At 38.8% G+C, this 21,729-nt stretch overlaps 1 protein-coding gene across 1 annotated transcript; it reads left to right on the plus strand.

Annotated features, from left to right (window-relative positions):
* The first annotated feature begins 411 nt into the window (after positions 1–411).
* G6PC2 (glucose-6-phosphatase catalytic subunit 2) lies at positions 412–7,865 on the plus strand. The gene is made up of 5 exons (XM_003990835.4): positions 412–646; positions 1,200–1,309; positions 3,206–3,317; positions 5,585–5,700; positions 6,486–7,865. The coding sequence occupies exons 1-5, from the start codon at positions 429–431 to the stop codon at positions 6,995–6,997; spliced, it is 1,068 nt and encodes a 355-aa protein (XP_003990884.2). The 5' UTR covers positions 412–428; the 3' UTR covers positions 6,998–7,865.
* Positions 7,866–21,729: the final 13,864 nt, after the last annotated feature.

The following is a 21,729-nucleotide window of genomic DNA, read 5'->3' on the forward strand; positions in this document are numbered from 1 at the left end:
TTATATTAAAATGCATGGCTCTAAGGGCTATTTGACATGCAGTAATTATTTGCGTAGTCTTCTAGCCAAGCATAGAAATTGCCAATGTCTCTGCCCTTGAAGGAAATGAACTGTGCAAAAAATTTCAAGCAAACATGATCCAACTGTGTACACAAAAGGGAGATTGCATAAGAAATTCATTGTGTCTCCACCCAAATTTCCCCTCGACTTGCCACAGATCAGCATGTACTTCACCTCTTTGGCACCAATTAAGATCATCAACACATGAGCTTTTCAGCAGAGGAGGACTGATGTACCCTCTCACAGATGGCCAGCATCACATGTTACAGTAATGGCCAGATACGCCACATGGGTAGTGTATAAAAACGGTGGGACTCAGAGCACTTCAGCTCCGATTGCTCTATGTTTAGAATTGCCTCTCTTTCAAGATGGATTTCCTTCATAGGAATGGAGTGCTCGTTATTCAGCATTTGCAGAAGGACTACCGAGCTTACTACAATTTTCTAAATTTTATGTCCAATGTTGGTGATCCCCGGAATATCTTTTCTATTTATTTTCCACTTTGGTTTCAACTTAATCAGACAGTTGGAACCAAGATGATATGGGTAGCAGTCATTGGGGATTGGTTCAATCTTATTTTTAAATGGTAAGCCTTCTGTTTTCTTTCATTTTTTGTAAATCTTATTCTTAAATTTGTAGCTTTGGCTTAATGATCACATTTCAGATGTGTGTAGTTTCTACTTAGAAAATCTTTCAAACATGCCAATTGACTTGATACACCTATTCATAAATAGAACTTACAAAAAGCATAGAAACGTATACTTGATCTGACTTATAAGTAAATTCCAAACCCTGTAACACATATGTTGTGATTAAACAAGAGGTTAGTTAAATGAGCAGCACCATAATGAACAGATTGATAATTCCAGGGACCACCCAGTCTAAGAATCCAAAGCACCCACAGAAGTTTCCTTACAAGGAAAAAAGTCCCCATTTTTACTGGAAACTAGGATACCAAAGCTCCAAATGACTGTCATCCTCTGTAATAAGAGACAGACCAGAACCCAGTCTCTTAATCATGAACTTTCCCCATCAACCCTCTGCTTGAGTCATTTTTATAGGAGAGAATAACTAATCTCCGGTTAAGCAATAGTTGTGTGTTTAAATATGTATGCATATTTGTATTTCTTTAAATACAGGATATTGTTCGGTCATCGGCCTTACTGGTGGGTCCAAGAAACTCAGATTTACCCAAATCATTCAAGTTCATGCCTCGAACAGTTCCCCACTACATGTGAAACAGGTCCAGGTAAGCAATTATAGCAGCCTCAAGTTACTAAAGATATTCCAACAGAGAGTCATTATGTATGATTATTATCTAATAACTATATGATATTACATAGGGTATTAAAGAAAATGTCATGAGTAAGGATACTAAAAGTTCATAAGCATAACAATTGCTAATGAAAAGGAAAGCTTTGTGAACAATCATTTTGTTATTTGTAAAAGGGTAAGTTGGGAGACTACTTTCTAAATGATTTTATATTTGGCATTTATTTCTGGGAAGAATGTAATGGTTTTATTCTAAAAAAAAACCCAAAAAGTTAGCTAGAAGAAATTACCAAAGAACTATATTAAAATTCTAGAAATGTTGACTTGTCTGTTGCTGAGCAACTTTCAAAGTTATTATGGATCTTTTGAGAATCTCATGAATGAGGTAAGGACTTCCTGGTTTTACTACTGCCAGTAGAGATTATTTCTAATCATAGACTTTTTTCTTTCAAATTTCTTTTTTTCTCTTGTATATATAGAATATAAATAGACTTCTTGGGCCACTTCCTTTTATAAGTAAGATTCTGTATGAGTGTAAAATATTTACTATGAAAATTGAGTTTAAGTTTCGAAAAGGTTTTTAAAATATATATTAAGGTAAAATTACATGTTGTGTTAATTTATAAGAATGTATGACATACCTTACCACAGTTTGTTACATAGCATAAAATTCTTTCCATTTGACATCCTGAAACTCATGCTGAATATAGTCAATGTGTAAGTTCCTAATGAGTTCTCTGAATATCTTCTTTCTTGCTCCCATAAAAGTACACATCCATCTGTTATATTATTTATCACACTGTACTGTAATTAATTTGGCTCCTCCAATAGGCTATGCATTCCGTCAGGACAGAAATGATGTATATTTTTTCTTTGTGAAACCCACGTTGGATGGACAGATGGATGGATGGACAGACGGACGGATGGATGGATAACCTTTGAGACAATTGAAATGCTACTTTGGTTTATCCCAGAATTTCCCAGTGTGTGTTCTATCTCATAAAACATTTTCTGGAAAAGAAAAGGAATAGTGCATTCTATATTCACTCCCTAAAGATTTACAGCTCATGTAAGAGTGTAAAAGGCTCTGAAAAATCCGGTATAAGATGTAGCTTTGAAAGAAGTAGATCTATAAGAAATAGATTGTCTTTTTTAATGTAGTGGTTTTCAAAGAGGTGTGTTTAATCTGAATAAATCTCCACTTGGTAAAAACTCATGGTGAACATCAAAGTAAAGTGATCTTTTAAAAAAAATCAAGCAGCATGGGAAAGACATTCTGGGAGCAAAAAGGCTGCCGGGCTTCACGTGTCAGGACTGATGCCCTTTACGGCTTCCCTGGTCCATTTCATGACAAAGACACCTTTTGCAGTGGCCAGACACAAGATAGGCACTGAGGTATCTGCTAGTTTATAGCAGTTAATTGTAAGTCAGTTGGTAAACCAGAACATAGTAATGATACCCTTCAGATGTTTTGACTTTTCAGCCCAAGGAAAATAAATGGATTCCAGATCCAACACAAGTACTTTAATTTTCTCAACAATTAAAAACAACTAGCCATGAAAAATAAGCAGGGATGTGGCAGATTTGGGTGTAACAGCTCAAGTTCTTAATTAGCCTTGAACATTTTGATTTCTAGAATTTGATGAACTGGAAAAATCTGAAAAAAAATTCTTGAAATAGTGTTTTGAGGCTCAATTTGACTCAACTTCTTTTATTTCTACCTATTCCTAAACATTACATATAGCCTGTGGGTTTTTTTTTTTTTCCTGAGTTGTTTGTAACTTTCATGGCTAATATGCTATTCTGTGGTCTACTTCTAATACTGATACGCTATTAACCACCTTTCAAATGGATCAGCACTTTGTTGTTGCAGGAAGTCCATCTGGCCATGCAATGGGCTCATCATGTGTCTGGTATGTCATGGTAACAGCTGCCCTGAGCCACACTGTCAGTCGGATGGATAAGTCGTCTACCACTCTGCACAGGTCAGCTTTGCTCCAGTGTCTGTACCACTGGAATGTGAATACAGAAATTCTTGAATACAGAAAGACTTTTTAAAACATTTCCTTTGGCATATTTTTAGTTGTTGAAATGTGCTTATCCTATTCTATCATAGCCAAAATAGCAAAATGAATAGAAAGTTAATATTTTGCTTTAAGGTAATCTACTCTTTGGCTCAGAGCTATTGCCACATTGGTTGGAAATGTTTAATTGACTAATGGCTTGCTGGAAGTGCCTTTGGGTTTCCATAAAACATTATCACTTTAATAGCTCGTAAATAAGCCGTCTAAAATTACATAAGGAAGTATTTTTGCATGCACGTTCCCTTGCTTTAAGATTAACAAGAAGTTTTGAGAATCATCATTCCCTTTGAATGTATCAGTTCAGAAAAATTACGTTTTCTTCTTTGAATAGCCAACATTTTTGACATCAATAACATATTCTAGCTTAAAAGACTATTCAACCTTTTTAATTAAAAACATTCTAAAGGCAAACTTAAATTTGAATGTTAGTAGATTTAATGTTAATAGAATCATAATGTTTAGAAAGGCCTACAACTTTAAGATTATTCATAATTCTAATAGGAATTGGGATGTTTCCTTCTCTTCTCTCCTGAAATACTTTTAATTATCATTAAAACAATACTGGGCATCATTTGAATCATAAATTATTACACTACTGAGATAAGATTTTTCAGTTAATTGCTTAAGAATACTATAACATATACCATTATGTTAAAGTTCTTCTAAAATAAAAAATTTCCAGGGTGCCTGGGTGGCTCAGTCGGTCGAACATCTGACTCTTGATTTCAGCTCAGGTCATGAACTCATGGCTTCGTTGAGTTCAAGCCCACATCGGGCTCTGTGCTGACAGTGTGGAGCCTGCTTGGGATTCTCTCTCTCTCTCTCTCTCTCTCTCACTCTCTCTCTCTCTCACTCTCTCTCTCTCTCTGCTTCTCCTCCACTCATGCTGTCTCTGTTTCTCTTAAATTAAATAAACATTTAAAAATTTAAAAAATAAAATTAAAAAATTCCAAGATCTATTGCACATTCCACTTTTAAAGTAATATTGGACAATAAAGGAAACAAACCACCAAAGAGATTTGGGTATTTTCAAAGTTTATTTTAGTGAGACTGCAACTTGTACGCCTTAAGGTGTTTATTATCCAACCGCAAACAACAACAGTAAAGCATTGTAATGAAGAGAAATTAACATTTTCTATCCATGGACAAGTTTTCAAAATAGGAATCTTAACAAGCCTCACCTTTTCTCTGTAGTTCATTTCTTCCTCAAATTTCCAAACCTTAAAAAACCTTTCTTTCAAAAAAAATTCTATGATTCCCTTTAGATTTTTATAACTGTAACTTTTCCTTTGTCCATTGATATTTATTGAGTTCCTACTCTTTATCTTAATATTACCAAATTCCTGTTTATTCTTCTTCCCTATGCATAACTCCTGCTTACCTCTTCTTGGAAAGTCTCATTTCTTTCTATTTAGTTTTTTCCATAACCAGTCTGGTCCAATTATCAGGAACAAACATTTGGGAGCAAAACCCCAAGGATTCCTATAACTGAATATTGCTAATTCTTTATTAAAATGATGAGCTTGGACTTCAATATTTTTGTAAGCTTTATTGTACATTGCTACTTCTAAGCTAAAGTATATAATGTTTAGGTCAATTCCCTTGTCTCTTATTTTCTATATGTGAAAAAACAAGGAATTAGGACTCTTGAGACTCTGTGAAATTGAACCAAATGAAAATTTGCCCCTGATGAAATGCTTGTATGATTTTCATCAGAGTGGCAGTGGACTCTCCAGTGAATTTTCTCCAGAGAAAAAAATGTTGAGAGGATAAAGATGAAGCACATACCACAGAGAGTAAAAATGTATAGGATCCTTTCTAGGTCTTCCTGGGTATTAATAATTCCCCCCAAACTTGAATTTACCATACTCCTTTAAAATAATTATCAGGGTATCAAATTATCTTCCTTTTATAGCATTTATTAAAATCTCAGGATATCGCACTGGTCAAGTTTAATGCATTGCTAAATTGTAGGAAACTCTGTTAAAACTTTTCGAATCTTACAAAGCACACGGAAACATTTTGTGGAGAGAAAAGTCTCTAGAATCATAATGTTATATCACAGTTAGAAGAGTCCTCTGAGAAAGATCATCTGGTGTCACCCCCTTAATTTTATGAGTGATACAGTTTCTCTACTTTTTACACTTATATCTATTCTTCCATCGTAGACTGACCTGGTCATTTCTTTGGAGTCTTTTTTGGTTGATTCAAATCAGTGTCTGCATCTCCAGAGTATTCATAGCAACACATTTTCCTCATCAAGCTATTCTTGGAGTACTTGGTGGTAAATATGATCACTTACCTTTAGTTGTATCCTTGGAAAGCTTTAGTGTCATTTGTTTTATGTTGTTAGATTCTCCCTGGTAGGTAGTATCCCAGTCTCAGGTAATTCTGTCAAGCCACTGATACTACATGCTACCCTGGGAGTGTAAGCAGTTCAACACACCTCTCAAATCCTCCATGTACACAATGGCACAGTCTCATTCGATGGCATTAGCACATAACCCGCAGGGAGATGGGGCTTCTCTGAAGTGTGGCCAGGGCCACGTCTGACTCCCAAGCCTTCACCTCAGACAGCCTGCTCGTGTCTTGGTTTGGGGACTTCATAATGGCCCTCCAGCCTGCACACTATGCCACTGTCTTTGATACACCTGAAGTGATTATTACATGACCATGGACTTCATTTAGCAGCTGCTTTGTATTCCTGAAGCGGCGCTCCCCATGACTGAGTTTCCCCCACGCACCTTTTAAAGGCTCTGTAGTTAATTGGCTATGGCAATTGAAATATTAATTGCAAGTACCCAAATCAGTGCTCTGCCTATGTAGTATTTGTCTCCCAGTGCCACAGATTCCTGAGTGATCCACCTGGGCTAACAGGGATGGTTGAAAAGACCATGTGGGCAAGTGTGTGTTTTTATTTAAGAAAGGGGCTTTGGAAAATGGATAGAACCTAGACGTCTAAAGACTTTTATCATGAAGACAGTGGTAAATTCTTTAATGCAGAGAGGGATGATTCCTGAGGGGCTTGAGGGCTCATGGTCATCTTCAGTGTCTTTTTCTGATCCTCAGGCATGCTTGTGGCAGAGGCTTTTGAGCACACTCCAGGCATCCAAACAGCCAGTCTGAGCACATACCTGAAGACCAACCTCTTCCTCTTTCTGTTTGCACTGGGCTTTTACCTGCTTCTCAGACTGCTTGACATTGACCTGCTGTGGTCTGTGCCCATAGCCAAGAAGTGGTGTGCCAACCCGGACTGGATCCACATTGACACCACACCTTTTGCTGGACTCATGAGAAACCTTGGGGTGCTCTTTGGCTTGGGCTTTGCAATCAACTCAGAGATGTTCCTTAGGAGCTGCCGAGGGGAAAATGGCTACAAGCTGAGCTTTCGGCTGCTTTGTGCTGTGGTCTCGTTGATCACACTGCAGCTCTACCATTTCATCAAGATCCCCACTCATGCAGAGCATTTATTTTATGTGCTGTCTTTCTGTAAAAGTGCATCCATCCCACTGACTGTGGTTGCTCTGATTCCCTACTGTATTCATATGTTAATGAAACCAAGTGAAAAGAAGATTAATTAGAGTTGTACAGGGAGTTAGTGCTCTGTGGCCCCAGCCTGACACTCCTGTTCCATCCTCCAGCAGAACCACGGGCAGGGGGAGACTGGAGGCTTCCAAGCAGAGGTCACAAAATGGCAGCCACTGGCCCCATCCCACTATACCTATGTTTAGTTTGGCCTTCACAGTGGTCTCTCCCCACCCCAATTTAAATTAGTTGCCAACATTTGAAAACCAGAATATTTGGCATGAAAGTCTGAACTGTGTTTTCTTGAAAAATCTGACAATATGGCACCTCAGGACCTGCATTCCCTCCTGGAAACAATCTACTGTTATTGACTGTCCCTAGTAAGAAGCAGCATTCTCTATTTTCTCACAGTCTTTAGCACCCCAACAGGAGCCTCAGTATCAGTTGTCATTACTATAAGAAGGTCAGGGTGCTTATGGCTCCTGTGGGCATTTTAGTGGGAGCCCCCCTCAAATCCAATCCCTTCAGTTTTCAGATAAGGAGAGGGAAATTCATTCAGGAGAAAAAACTTGCTGTTGTCACACCACTGTCAGAACAGGAATTAGAACCCAAGTCTTCTGACATATACTTCCATTACACTGTTTTGTTTCTTCATTTTTAAGAAGTAAAAATCTGTAAGAGTGAATGCTTCTGTGATGATTGCCATGTAAATCAGCTGTTTTTCCAGAAATGTCATTAAAATGCCACAACCTGTTTGACTCACACCATGCAGGGTGTTGATGGGGCCAGCGATGGCTCTAGATGTGGCTACATATCCAGGGGAAAGGGGTCAGGTTACTGTGTAGACTTGAACCTCTGCTTAACTCCTGGTCTCTTTTTGCAGTAGTGCTTTCCAGTGTCAATAAATGCTGCTGAAGATGCTCTGCTCAGAACATTATTTACCAGTCTTTCAAAACCAAGAAAATCAAGTCCTTTCCTCAAGGTCGTGCTCCAACCCAAGAAAACTATTAATTGCATCTATTTGGGTTAATCTCTATGTATACTGAGCTGTGGTGAAAAATCTATAGCTTTACTTTAGAGAATTATTATTGAAAGAATGTTAATATTATACTGAGAATTTCTCAACAAGAGTTCCCCCCCCCCTTTTCCTTTCATTGTGTCCAGTAATTCTGGACTTTAAATTGATAAGTATGTCATTCCAATCAGGTACATTTTGAGTCAGACTTTGCTACACAACTTAGTTGCCTGTGGTCCACTACAGTGTTTTATGTAACTCTACTCAAAAATATAAATACGTGAATTATTTCAGATGATATAATAAACCATCCATAAGTATTTATGAAAACTTAACAGTTCAAGTAAGTACTAGTTGGCAAAACATTAGTTGAGGGTAACAAAAACTCGAAAAATCAAAGATTTTCCTCGAAAGGAAATTATTGTTTCCTCCTATAAATGTATTTATAGAGTATATGCTGTTGCTTTTACAAGACACACAAACAAGTTTTGGGTTTTTTTAATGTTTATTTATTTTTGAGAGAGAGAGAGAGACAGAGACAGAGACAGAGACAGAGAGTAAGCAGGGAAGAGACAGAGAGAGAGGGAGACACAAATCTGAAGCAGGCTCCGGGCTCTGAGCTGTCAGCACAGAGCCCGACACTGGGCTTGAACTCACGAACCATGAGCTCATGACCTGAGCTGAAGTCAGATGCTTAACTGACTGAGCCACCCAGGTGCCCCACAGCTTTGTTTTTAAAGGTAATTGAACTTGGTTTCAGTGGTCAGGTGATTCCTAAGCAAGAAGCTGAGGGATGAAGAAAGATCATCTTAAGAATGAAATTTGTCTCGTGTTGAAGGGACATTCGGGGTGAAAGAGAAAAGAATGGTTCTTAAGGTAATGACTTCTGGTTGTTGGTTCAAGCCCCTCTGCCCCAGTGTTGTCCTTAGAAGTTCATTTCAGTCCTTTGACCCTTTTCAATACGTGTGTCTCATCCAGTACTCTCCTGCACTTGCCAAAGAGCTCACTGCTCTCAGGACCCCTTTGTCAAAGTTTCATTTGAGATTAATAATGTTAGTTTGGAGGAATCTTCCATCCCAACACAGTCTCAGACTGCTTCTCACCAAGCCTAGGGAAAACTGGGCATTAACAGCCAGGGGCTGCTGCTCCAATGCTGACTCCACCATACATCCCTCCTCGGTTCCCAGAGAGAAGCTCTCCCCAGGCACCCATAGTGAGCACCCTCTGTTGGGTGACACTTGACCCTCAGAAGGTGAATAGGATGAGGTGTGGGTTCACTTTCTATAATTAATCGCCAACAAATCCACCCTATCTGCCATCAAGGCTGAAAGTCCCCATGTGATGAGATTTCCCTTTTTACTCTAGTTGAAGTCTCCTGGAGGGATCCATATGGTGGCAAATTGCTTCTGCAATGGAAACTGCTTAGGCAGCAAGAGGAACAGCTTCTCACAGCCTCGGAGAAAATGCCTCCCTTTAATAATGATGGAAAAGACTCCTCTGCTTCCAATTTATTTGCTAAACGTAAGTGGAATTGAGCTCATTTGACTCACTGTTACTATATCCATATATTCAAAATGTCTACACATCTACATATTCAGGAGAAAAATGTCAATATTATGAGCTCTCAGGATGAGAAAATCAAGACAAGCGACTTGAGAGACTGCCCAATCAAACACACATTTGAAAAGAGAAGCCAAGTAATTTATTATTGCCGAAACTAGCTTTCAAGATGAGTGTTGAATCCCTTTTCTCTGACAACCTATTGATTGGACATCTGCATTAGGTTAAATTGGGCCTTCTCTAGATCTATTTCAGTATAACAGAAGAGAGAGTTTTAAAAATGCATTATAAGATGCCCTTGAAAGTTATATCTGTAAATAAATGCTTTATATTTATTCACAATCTGTAAATAAATTCAAGATCAAATTGGTACATACAGATACAAAAAACCTTGGTATAAGAAAAAGTCAAAGACTTGGTTTTAAAATGTGACTCTTAAGTATTGTAAAACCATACATTCTAGCACTCTTCAACTGAACTTTTTACAATAACGGAAAGCCACTAGCCATGTGTGGCTCTTGGGCTTTTGAAATGCAGCTAATGTGACCCAGGAGCTGCATTTCAAAATTGTATTTACTTTTATTTTTGTTTTTTTAAACATGTATTTAGTTTTGAGAGACAAAGAGACAGAGTGTGAGCCGGGAGAAGCAGAGAGAGGAGACACAGAATCTGAAGCAGGCTCCAGGCTCTGAGCTCTCAGCACAGAGCCTGACATGCGGCTCAAGCCCACAGACCTCAAGATCACGACCTGAGTCAAAGTCAGCCACTTAATCAACTGAGCCACCCAGGCGCCGCTGTATTTACTTTTAATTAACTTAAACTTAAATAGTCATGTGTGTGTCTAGTGGCTACTGAATTGGACAGCACAGATCAAGTCCTATAGTGCTTTTCCTTAAAAAAAAAAAAAAGGTATTTTTTATATTGTCACCTGCACTACAGTCCTGTGTGAGACAACATGAATGGTATCTGCCTTATTTTACATGAAGAAAGTGAAGCATCAGTGATTTGCTTACATAACATACACAAGGTATGTTTAGCCTAGCCCAGAGATGTTTGATTTCATTTGAGATTATGGATGTTAATAACATGCATGTTAATTTCCAGATGAAAATAATCATAGTTACTGTTAACAAGGTATAAGACATGTATAGTGACAGGGAAATTCTAATTCTGAACCTTCCACATTAAAAAAAATTAACTTGTGTGGTAACTGGCACTAAACATTTCTGGGGCTGGGAGAACTCGAGTGACTATAAAAAGTTAACAGTAGGCTCTGCTGCATGTCCCAGCGAGACCGTCTACAGACCTAAGATTCCCTCTCTGTGCAGCATCCTTCTCTCTCACTCTGTCCTGCAAGCTCTAGTCACCCTGGTCTCCCTAGACTCTTAGCTCTCAGTTGCCTCAAATCAGGAGGTCTAGTTCCCTCTTGCTACACAGTGTCCTGGAACCCTCTAAGGGCCACTAGGCTGGATAGAGTTTTATCCAATATTCACGACCTCATCCTGAAGTTTGGATGACTCTCTGACCAAGTTTTCCTGCTTGTCTGGGTCTACCACACCTGTATGTTGGACACCAGTACTTCTGTGTATATTCAGAAACTGTTCAAAAAAGGATCCCTAGTGTCCAATTGCACCTGTGGATTTTGCCCTCATTGAATGACTGTTGTGGCCACTTTGGAAATTGCAAATCGCTTTCTGAATGAATACGTGGACCTCAGTGCTGCCAAGAAACTAAAGCGGCATTTTGGGGCTCCTGGGTGGCTCAGTTAAGTGTCCGACTTCGGCTCAGGTCACAATCTCACAGCTTGTGAGTTCGAGCCCTGCATCGGGCTCTGGGCTGACAGCTCGCAGCCTGGAGCCTGCTTCAGATTCTGTCTCCCTCTCTCTGCCCCTCCCCCACTCACACTCTGTCTCTCTCTCTCAAAAAATAAACATTAAAAAATTAAAAAAAAAACCACTAAGGTGGCCTTTAAAAATTTTCCTCCCCCCACCCCTTACCTTTAATGCTTTGTGATGGTGATTTCACACTGAAGGTCATATGGTGGTGCCACTTGTTAACTTAAAAAAAAAAGACATTTTTTTTTTCTTAAAAAGAATTATTAGCAGCAGGAGAGGTCTATAAGAAGCAACAATCCTGGAAACTTCTGCCAAATGACAGCAACTTATGGGAAAATTCTAGGAATTAGAAGTGCTTCTCTTTTGCTCTGCAAAGGACAAGTGCAGTCCGCGTCTGAATTGAGGCTGGTTTGGTGTGGCGTACTAATTACCGTCTTTGCTCGTCTTTGATGGAGATCACAGTAATGACGCGGGAGGAATCCCAGTGCATTTCTTTTGGCAGCACCAAAGTGATTGCTCTCAAGGAGGGAGAAAATTCAAAGACTGAGGTTATGAAGGTTAGAGTAAAGCCGATTAATTATTTTCTATTTTGAATTTTTAAATTTCTTAGAACCATTTCTTTTCTTCTAACGTTCTGCTGTGCGATACTGAAAAGAATCTGTCTTCAGTTCAAAAACTGTGATATCTCCCGAAGAACACTGGGTCTGAAGGAACTGCCAGGACCCGGGTGGTAATGACTGAAGGGCGGCAGCCGTGGTCCTGCCGGTGGGGTTTAGGGCACAAAGCAGGGCCCGCAAAAAGGAGCATTCGCTCTGGCAGCACCTCGGCCCATTGCCAGTTCTGGCTCAGAGCAGAAAGCACTTCCATGGGACAATCTGCATACCCTGCGGGAGCGGCAGGCCATATGTGTGCCTGGAAAAGAAAGCCAGGACTAATTAAGATGAAGTGCTACTTTCCCCCTCTAGCTGTCACCTGCCCTTGCACATCAGTTGGGGCAATCACATTCTGACTTTTCCCTGGATTCACCGTGTGTCTTATGAACAGTAGCGGCCAGATTGTCTTCCTTGCTCACACATTCTGCCATTAATGGAAGGGCTTTCTAAAGGTGGTCATTGTATTTACATATCAATGCCTTTCGCAGACACCACCCTTGCCCTCAAGCTCAATAATTCCACGTTAAAAGCGTCTGGGCCTTGCGATTTCTTTCTTCTATGGAATCATTCTCAACTCTGCCTTTTTATGATTCTTTGAATGAAAGAAATTGGAGAGGTGTTGCTAGCTTTCCATATGAAGTTTGCATTGACTTAACAAAGGGAGAGGAAATGTTCCTGTCTGAGTTTGGGAGATTTTATTGTGCACCTTACTTTTTAGCACTGAAATGTTGATGCCCTGCTCATGCTGGCCGATCGAGAGGCAGTGCCACACATCCCTAGGTGGATCCCAAAGGGTGTCAGAACACAGCGGGGTAGGTGCTAGCAAATTCAAAGACAAAGAGATGTATGAAAGACTGAGGAGTTTGGCAGCAAGCTCACTGGACTGGAGCCACTGGACCTACATTCTAGTCTAGTCTAGTGAGTTTCCACATCTAACCACTGTGATGCCAGGAGGCCAGTGAACGCTGGAGGCCTCAGTTGAGTACTTTCTCAAGTGAGGGGCTTAAAATGGGCTTAGAAGGGAAGTTTCGTGTATTCCAACTCTGACATTCTGCAACTCTCAGGGTCTCATTCAGTCAAGTTGGAAGAAGAGCCGGAGTGTATTAAATTTTACTTGCATGCAATGAACAAGGCTGTAAATTCTAAAAATTACTGCACTTTTAATTTGCTGCTTTAATAAACAAATTTGGATTTGTGTAATACATTTCTGTCTTTAAAACAATCTACTCCAATTAGAATCCCATTTTTATAGCTATGAAAAGAGATCCTGGAGACATGAAATAATTTAACTGATGCTACTGGGCAAAATTATTAACACGAGAATATTCAGACTTCCTACTCACCTAGCTTACAGAAGAGATCCTATAATAAAATTACCAGCTCCATTTCTCCTTCCTCAACATCCTAATGAGGAAATTTTTCTTGCCGGAAGAGATACTAAGGGGATATGTGTAATAACAGGCTGAGTGAGAAGAAGCGAAGGAGGAGGGAAGTTTGCTTCGTGGGAGAGGGATTGGAGGTGCTTAACCAACTGTGCTGTGTGGGGAAAGTGACTAGAAGCTTGAAATAGCATTTTAGTAGGTTTGTTGAGGACTAATTATGGCTCCCTCAAAGATGTAAAGACAAAATTTACTTTTTAACTCTTTGTGGCTGTTGAAATGTGCTTCTTGAATGTAACACCATTTTAACACCAAATTATGTGGTACCAAGATTTTTGAAGACTACCATGCTAAATGAAAATTAGAGATCCCTTTCCAAACAGCTTCTAAGATTGCCTCAAGTTCAAACAGGACCCCTTTTGTTCATGCTTTTATTTTCTCTTGAATCCTCCTGCCTACCCACCTGACAAACACTTACTAAGTGCCTTTAGGTGCTAGAGATGCATGGGTGAGTTCAACATAGAACTTTCCCTGCCAGAGATCCCAAGGTCCCAGGCTTGCCTGATGCAGCTCTGGGTGGGTGGACACCAGTGGATGCCATTGGCCTGTGGGCTTGGAAGAATTGGGTGGAGACTTTATCTAGCTACAAATTAGACGGCAACATTATTCCCCATCTCTTCTAACCCATCCTATTTCAAATTCATCCTCTTCTTGAATCACTTTCTTTTCCCTGGCTTTATTCTGCCAATAGATCCAGATCATTCCCAGGCTAACAACAATTTCGTCATATGAGAGGATGAGAAATCATGACCCACAAAACACCAGATCTCTAAGTAAAAGCCCGCTTCACTTGTAAAAGCATAATAAAGCAGGGTACCAGGAATGTTCCCAGAAAACCACTAGAATGAGCTGCAAGGATTTCCTTTCAGTGTTATCTCCTTTTCATAGCAGTGACATTTGAAAGAAGACTGTGATTAATTCTTTCTTCAACTGATGTTTTGGAATACCTCTAGATATCAAGGTCATATTTTAAGGTCATTTAAGTACACATCAATATTTCAACATGGCATTATTTATACTTACATTTCAGTATTTTGTTGTTGTTGTTAACAAAAATATCTATAACAATAGTATCTATCTATTAAGATTGTGTTCTTTGGGAAGCCTGGTGGCTCAGTTGGTTGGGCGTCTGATTTTGGCTCACGTCATGATCTTGCCATTCATGCATTGGGGCATCACGTTGGGCTCTCTGATGACAGCTTGGAGGCTGGAGCCTGCTTCAGATTCTGTCTCCATCTCTGCCCCTCCCTGGCTCAAGTTCTGTCTCTCTCTCTCAAATATAAATAAACATTTAAAAAAATTTTTAAAAAGATTGTGTTCATCGGTAATTAACAGCAACATCTACAACTACAAAAAAATACTTCAGTGGCTTAAACAAATGAGAGGTGTCTTCTTCACATGGAACAGGATGGCTGGAGGTAGGCGGCCCAGGCTGGAGTAGCTGCTCAAGGATGTCCAGGAATCAGGCTCAGTCTATTTTCTTGCTCTGCCATCCGTGGTGTATGGCTTCTGACCAGATGACCACCACAGCATGGCTGCCGTGCCTCCAGGAAAGAAGAAATGAGGAAGGAAAACAGCCTTTCTTCAGCCTAGCCTTATTCTAGAAGGCTGTGTCTGTATTTCATTGATCAGAACAGTGTCATGGTCTCCCCTGGCCTCAAGGGAGTCTAGGAAGGGAGAGCTTGACTTTCCAACCTCTGTAGTAGAGGCAAGCAAGGGAAAAGGATGTAGAATTGGGTGTCAAGTAAGCCAGCCTGACACCTGCACGGTGACTTCTCCCATATATAACAATAAAGGCAACTTACCTGCTAACTGCTTTTACAATAACATACAAAAATTGTGAGGGCACACTACTTTCTAAATTATAAAATGCTTCGTGAATGTTATCCCAGGGTATATTTAAATGATTAACCGAATTTTCATCTTCCAAGAAATTCTATTAAGACATTGTGCATCTTTTAGTTTGATTCCATTCTTGGTATATTAGAAATATGTACCCTCAACAAGTAAATTTGGAGTAGTTTCTTTCTTTCCTGTAATCATTCATAATAATTTTTGACATTTGTCTGGGTCACCTTGGGTGAACATTTCCCTTTCTATCTCCAGCCATTGTGTTGTTCTCCAATTTATCTTTTTGTATCTGAGAGTAGGACCTGTACCTGAATTATACAAAGGATGGACTGCAGATTCACCAGCTACATATTCTTCTTCCTTTTTCTACTGCACTTTCTGTCCTGGTGCTGATTTATTGGGTTGAGTAGCTGCATGCAGACAGCTACATGTCAGTCACGTGTATCCTGATTACTCATTATGAGCCTTAGGATGCCATACGACTCACTAATGAGCACATTATAATGCTGGCCAGTGCTAATTAGATGATAATCATGTGCACCGCTTTATTTACAGTCTATTCATTTAAATTAATTGGGCATTTAATTGAACACAGTGTGAAAGAAATTGGAATTGGGTTTTAAAGTTTGTTTAAGTTATTTTCATCTCCCACCTCTTATAGGCAGGTGACATTATTCACTTGATCTGGAAATTCAGAGCAAATACAAATGGACTAAATGTTTGTTTTATAATGATACACACACATATGTAAAGTTATCTCAAAATGCGTTTGGAAACAGCAACCAAATTTGCAATTTTTTGATCTCTGCTAACATACTTATGTGACCTGATTACAGAGAGATTCTGCATGCATAAGAGATAGTATTAAATCCAGCACTTAGTTGGAAATATGAAGTAGGATCCTAAACCAACCTAATGGAAATGTTCTGTTATTTTCTTAGGGTAGGAGATTTACATTTAATTCATGAATAAATATGTGGCAAACTATACCTAATTATGATCCTATGTATTTTCCTCTTTCAGGACACATTATCAAAATACCTCAGGGTATACATTTTTAAATGAATGCATAATTGCCAAAAATTGCATGCATGAATGCATTGCTAAATTCAAAGTGTCTTTTCATTGAAATTATTTCTTACGAGCATACATAGAGTAGACCTCGAGTCACTATATGAAAGAGTTTCCAGACAAAATAATCTAGAGGTCAATTCTACTTTTTTCTCAAAAAACATCATTTCTGTTTTGTGGTTATCTGCTCTCATGCAATTTTGAGATGTACCAAATGACTCAGGGTGTCTTTTCTAAATAAGTTGGAAAGTGTGCTGCTCTAATTATTTATAAGAATTGCTTATAGAAAAAAATCATAAACAAATCTTATAAATTACCTGGGATAAAACTTGTCTTGGGAAGAGAACTCAAGGGGATTAGATGAAATGGCAATTTAAAAAATTAAATTGTATTACGTTAAACAATCTTAGTTTTCTCTCTTTGTCGACTCAAACCAGTAAATCAAGTAAAATTAATGATGTGAAGAATTTTAACCACTCTGATAAGGGCCTATATGACTCTGTCATCATAATGTTTGATTCTGCCAGATTCTACCACGATGCTTGTTACTTCAAATGAGTGTCATGATCTTCAATCTAAACAAGTTCTGCAAAATTTGCAAGTACGGTATAAAAACATGTTCCAAGGGAAAAGCTGGGCTCATGTTTTTATAAGACTCAAATCATGCAGGGACAACTGAGGCCCAGGCCAGGAAATCCACAAAACTGGATATTCTAACCCTATCTTTTGGATATAGTAGCTGCTAGTCACATATAGCTAGTGGGAATTTGACATGTGGCTAGTCTGAACTGAGCTGTACTATAAGTATAAACACATCAGATTCTAAATATTTAATATGATAAAGTAAAATTTAAATTTAAAGTAAAATATTTTATTAATAATTTTATATCGATTATATGCAATAGTAATATTTTGTAGATTTTGGATTAAATGAAATATATTAGCATTAATTTCACTTGTTTCTTTTTCCTTTAATGTGACTAGAAAATTTAAAATTACACATGTAGTTTGCATTAGTGACTTATATTTCCATTGGAAGGCACTGCTGTAACCTAATGGGCTGGTTGTCTTGGGGCTGACAAATTATTCACTACTTGTATACATTTAAAATGATTATTCAACCAAGAGTCTTGAGTTATCACTGTATACCAAGTACTGAGAAAGTAGTAGGGATACTATGAACTAGACACAGTCCCTGTCCTCAAGGACCACAGACATTTAGTATGTGCAGGGAGCTGTGGCCATACAGAGGATAAATGACTGGAAATAAAGACTACCAAAAATTTGGTAGAAATCCTTCCAGATATCTCTTTAAGCATATAGATACATACAAACACATAAACACAGACACATATATACATAACAGATGTGTGAGGTGTGTGTGTGTCTGTGTGTGTGTCTGTGTGTGTGTATAGATAGAGACAGAGAAAGAGATGGGTAGATGGTATCATACCACCCATCATGATCAGAAACTCACTTTTTATGTACAGCATATAATGGACATAGTTTCACAAAAACAATAAACATAGGTCAATAGAATCATTTTATTGGCTTCATGGCAAATATCACTGTATATATGTGTCTAAACTAATTTTACCTTTTCCCCATCCTCTTATTTATGGACTTTTAGATTGTTTCCAAGTTATTCTGAACAATAGAGGAAGAGACAACAATGCTCACTTTTGTGATTAGAAATTTAGAATAAACTATGAGAAGTGGGATTCCTGGTGAATCCATTTTGGACTCTCTTCTGTTCCTGTGATGTATCTTTCAAATCCAGTTTCAGTACCTACTGTTTTTATTATTGTGCCTCTGTGCTACATTTTTTCTCCTTTTGTTTTAATTTGTTTACTTTATTAAAAATTTTTTTTTTAATTTTTTAATGTTTACTTATTTTGAGGGAGAGAGAGACAGAGTGAGAGAAGGGGAGGGGCAGAGAGAGAGGGAGACACAGAATCTGAAGCAGGCTCCAAGGCCTGAGCTGTCAGACAGAGCCGGTGCAGGGCTCCAACTCATGAACAGTGAGATCATGACGTGAGCCAAAGTTGGACACTTAACTGACTGAGCCACCCAGGCACCTTACCTTTGTCTTTTAAAGTAATATGTTTTATTGCTATTTGTTAAATTTGTAACTAATTTCTACCATGGAATATGAGGCTCCAGTTCTCTTACACTCATGTCCTATCACTATATCACCTCTCCCACATCTTTTTATCCCCTTTCATAACCTATCTCTAATTTTGGTTTAGATCAGCATTCAGCATTTACATTGGTATGGCTTTGTAAATAGCATTCTTGGGTGAGTCATGCAATTGTATTATATTACAAATAATATAAATATATTTCCTTTCATGCAGAAGTTTTCTTTTCCCCCTGAGCTAATAGCTAATACTCTTCTCTGTCTCTCTCTGTGTCTTTCTGTATACACACCGATAATTCACCGGCAAACTCTGCCAGACAGTATGTTGGAAAGTATAGTAGAATCACGATTTTCCTAGAGACATCCCTCTTGGAACCTCATTTCCTTATTTCAGTTGGGGCTGGCTATTTACTATAACTACAGCATAGTTGGGATTTCCCTTCCTAATCATCCTGGAGATTCCCATCACCTCATTCTGTTTTTTGTTTTTTTTTTTAAGTAATTTTTGAGAGAGAGAGAGTGAGGGAGTGAGAGAGAAAATGAGCATGAGCAGGGGAAGGCAGACAGAGAGAATCCCAAGCAGGCTCCACACTGTCAGTGCAGAGCCCAATGCGAGGCTTGAACTCATGAACCATGAGATCATGGCCCAAGCCGAAATCAAGAGCCAGGCACTTAACCAACTAAGCCACCCAGGAACCCCTCCCCTTGCCTCATTCTTGAGTTAGATCACCTGTTTCCTAGGTCCTATACCCTCTCCTCATTTACTTTTATTTCAGGGAAACCTTCCTGTGGCTTCCTGGGAAAAGATGTATAGGGAGGTAAAGTTTTGAAACCTTACATGACTGAGAATTTCTTTAGACTTCTGTCATTCTTGAGAATAGTTTGCTGGATATAAAATTCTAGGCTGGAAATAACTTTCCCTAAGAATTTTGAAGGCAAATCTTTCATCTTCTGGCTTTTAGTGTTATTGTTAACAGGTCCTATGTCATTATGATTCTTTATTATGTGTATCATGTCCCCACCCCACCACCCCTGATAAATTTGAGTATCTTCTTCCCCAATTTCCTAAAATCATATAATAGTGTGCTCAGGGAAGATCTTTATTTATTTATTATATTCAACACTTTTGAGCCCTTTCAGGATGAAAATTTACATCCTTCAATTATAGGAAATACTTTTGGACAATTTAAGTAATTTATTCCCCTCTTTCTTTCTGGACTGCAATTAGCTAATTATTGTACCTTTTGGATTGGTCCTCTAAAATTTTTCTTTTTCTGGGGTGCCTAGGTGGCTCAGTCAGTTGAACATTCAACTTTGGCTCAGGTCATGGTCTCACGGTTCGTGGGTTCAAGCCCTGCATCGGGCTCTGTGCTAACAGCTCAGAGCCTGGAGCCTGCTTTGGATTCTGTCTGTCTGTCTGTCTCTCTCTCTCTCTCTGTCCCTTCCCCACTCACACTCCTTGTCTCTCTCTCTCTCTCAAAAATAAACATCAAAAAAAATAGTTAAAATAAAAAATAAAATTTTTCTTTTTCTTTTTTCTTCTTGTCTCGTTTTGTCCTACCTTCAGAGAAATTTCCCCAACTTTCTCTTCCAATTCTTCTTTTTTCTACTATAAACTTTTTTTATCTGGGGTTATGGGATGAGTTTGATCATACCATGAGCCCATCCTGAAAACATTAGAAATTCAAAAAGACTTGGAATAAGTGTCAGAACAGAGAAAGCAAGTAACCCCATTATCTGAGAAACATTCATAATGTAAAATTGCAGAGAACATATCTTTGTTAGTGATACAGGATGTGGGATAGATATGGAGACATTGGTGCTCCCTGGTGTTGTAAAATAAACTTGCAACTTTATTTATTTCTATATTTTTAAGATTATAATCCTTTCTCCCTTGTCACTGGGCCTCAAAAAACAACTATTTCCCACATCATTTCAAACCCTCTGTAGTCAACCTTTTCATGCTTATCAATAACTTTCAAGTACCTTATTTAAAAAAAAAAGTATCTTTTTTTAATGTTTATTTTTGAGAGAGACAGACAGAGAGACAGACAGAGTGGGAGCAGGGGAGGGGCAGAGAGAGGGGGAGAAACAGAATCTGAAGCAGGCTCCAGGCTCCGAGCTATCAGCACAGAGCCCGACGTGGGGCTCGAACCCACAAACCGTGAGATCATGACCTGAGCTGAAGTCCGGCACTCAACTGAGTGAGTCACCCAGGCATCCCAAAAATGACTGATTCATTTTTCACACCCCACACATTCTACCCCAGGAAACTGGCAGCCTCCCAGCGCAGAGCTTATGTTCTTTTCCTCTGAAATGCATACTTACACAAATGGATTCTGGTCTTCTTTCTTCAATATTAGAGGATGAGCCCATGCATACTGTAAAACTTAATTCCTTCTTGCAGGCATCTTTATTCTGCAACATACTTGTCATTGCCGTTTTTCATAACTTAACCAGAATGCTGTCCCTCACACTCTCCCTCCCTGATTTAGAAGCCATTAATTCTTCTGACCTAACTAGTTAACTTGCTAAACCACCTTTATGGTTATTTACCGGGAAACACTGGACCAGAGACAAAAATAATATACCTCAATATACAAACAGCTCAGGCTTAATTTGTAGGCAGAATTTGATTTGTTCTCCACGGGAAGAAAAAATTTACGCATCGAGTGCATTTGGGAAGGAGAGAGAGTAGGAAGACATCTTGATGGCAGGACAATTTGGTAGGAACTGTTACAGAATTTTTCATTTGTGTTGTCAAGAGCTCTTTTTGTATGTTCATTTTTATGACTCTTATTTTTATTTACATAGATAAGAATATCTTCTCATCTTGTTATATACATTTAGCATTGGAATGTTTTCCTAATCTTTACATTGGCTCTGTTACCTCTAATATTCTTGTTCTGGGCATTCTATTGTTGTCATTTTGCTTTTTGTGTTATAATATTTCCTCAGTGCCTGGTGATTCTTGACAGTCTATTCCTGTAGAAGACCAATTGGTGTGTGTTGTTAGAAGGTGGGCTTCACAGTAATCTGGTTGGGGAGTTTCTTTGGAGGATTTCAGGCATTGGCCTGATAAGGTATCTTTTCTTGGATTGGCCAGTTTCCCCAGAGGCTACTCCTAAAATCTTTTGCCAGAGGAAGAGGGAGTTGGAATTTTTTCTGCTTGTGTATTTATAGCTTTATATTTAATCCCCTTATCTCCTGTATGTTTAGCTGCC

The sequence above is a fragment of the Felis catus genome, chromosome C1, assembly GCF_018350175.1.
Source record: "Felis catus isolate Fca126 chromosome C1, F.catus_Fca126_mat1.0, whole genome shotgun sequence".
Taxonomy (NCBI): Eukaryota; Metazoa; Chordata; class Mammalia; order Carnivora; family Felidae; genus Felis; species Felis catus.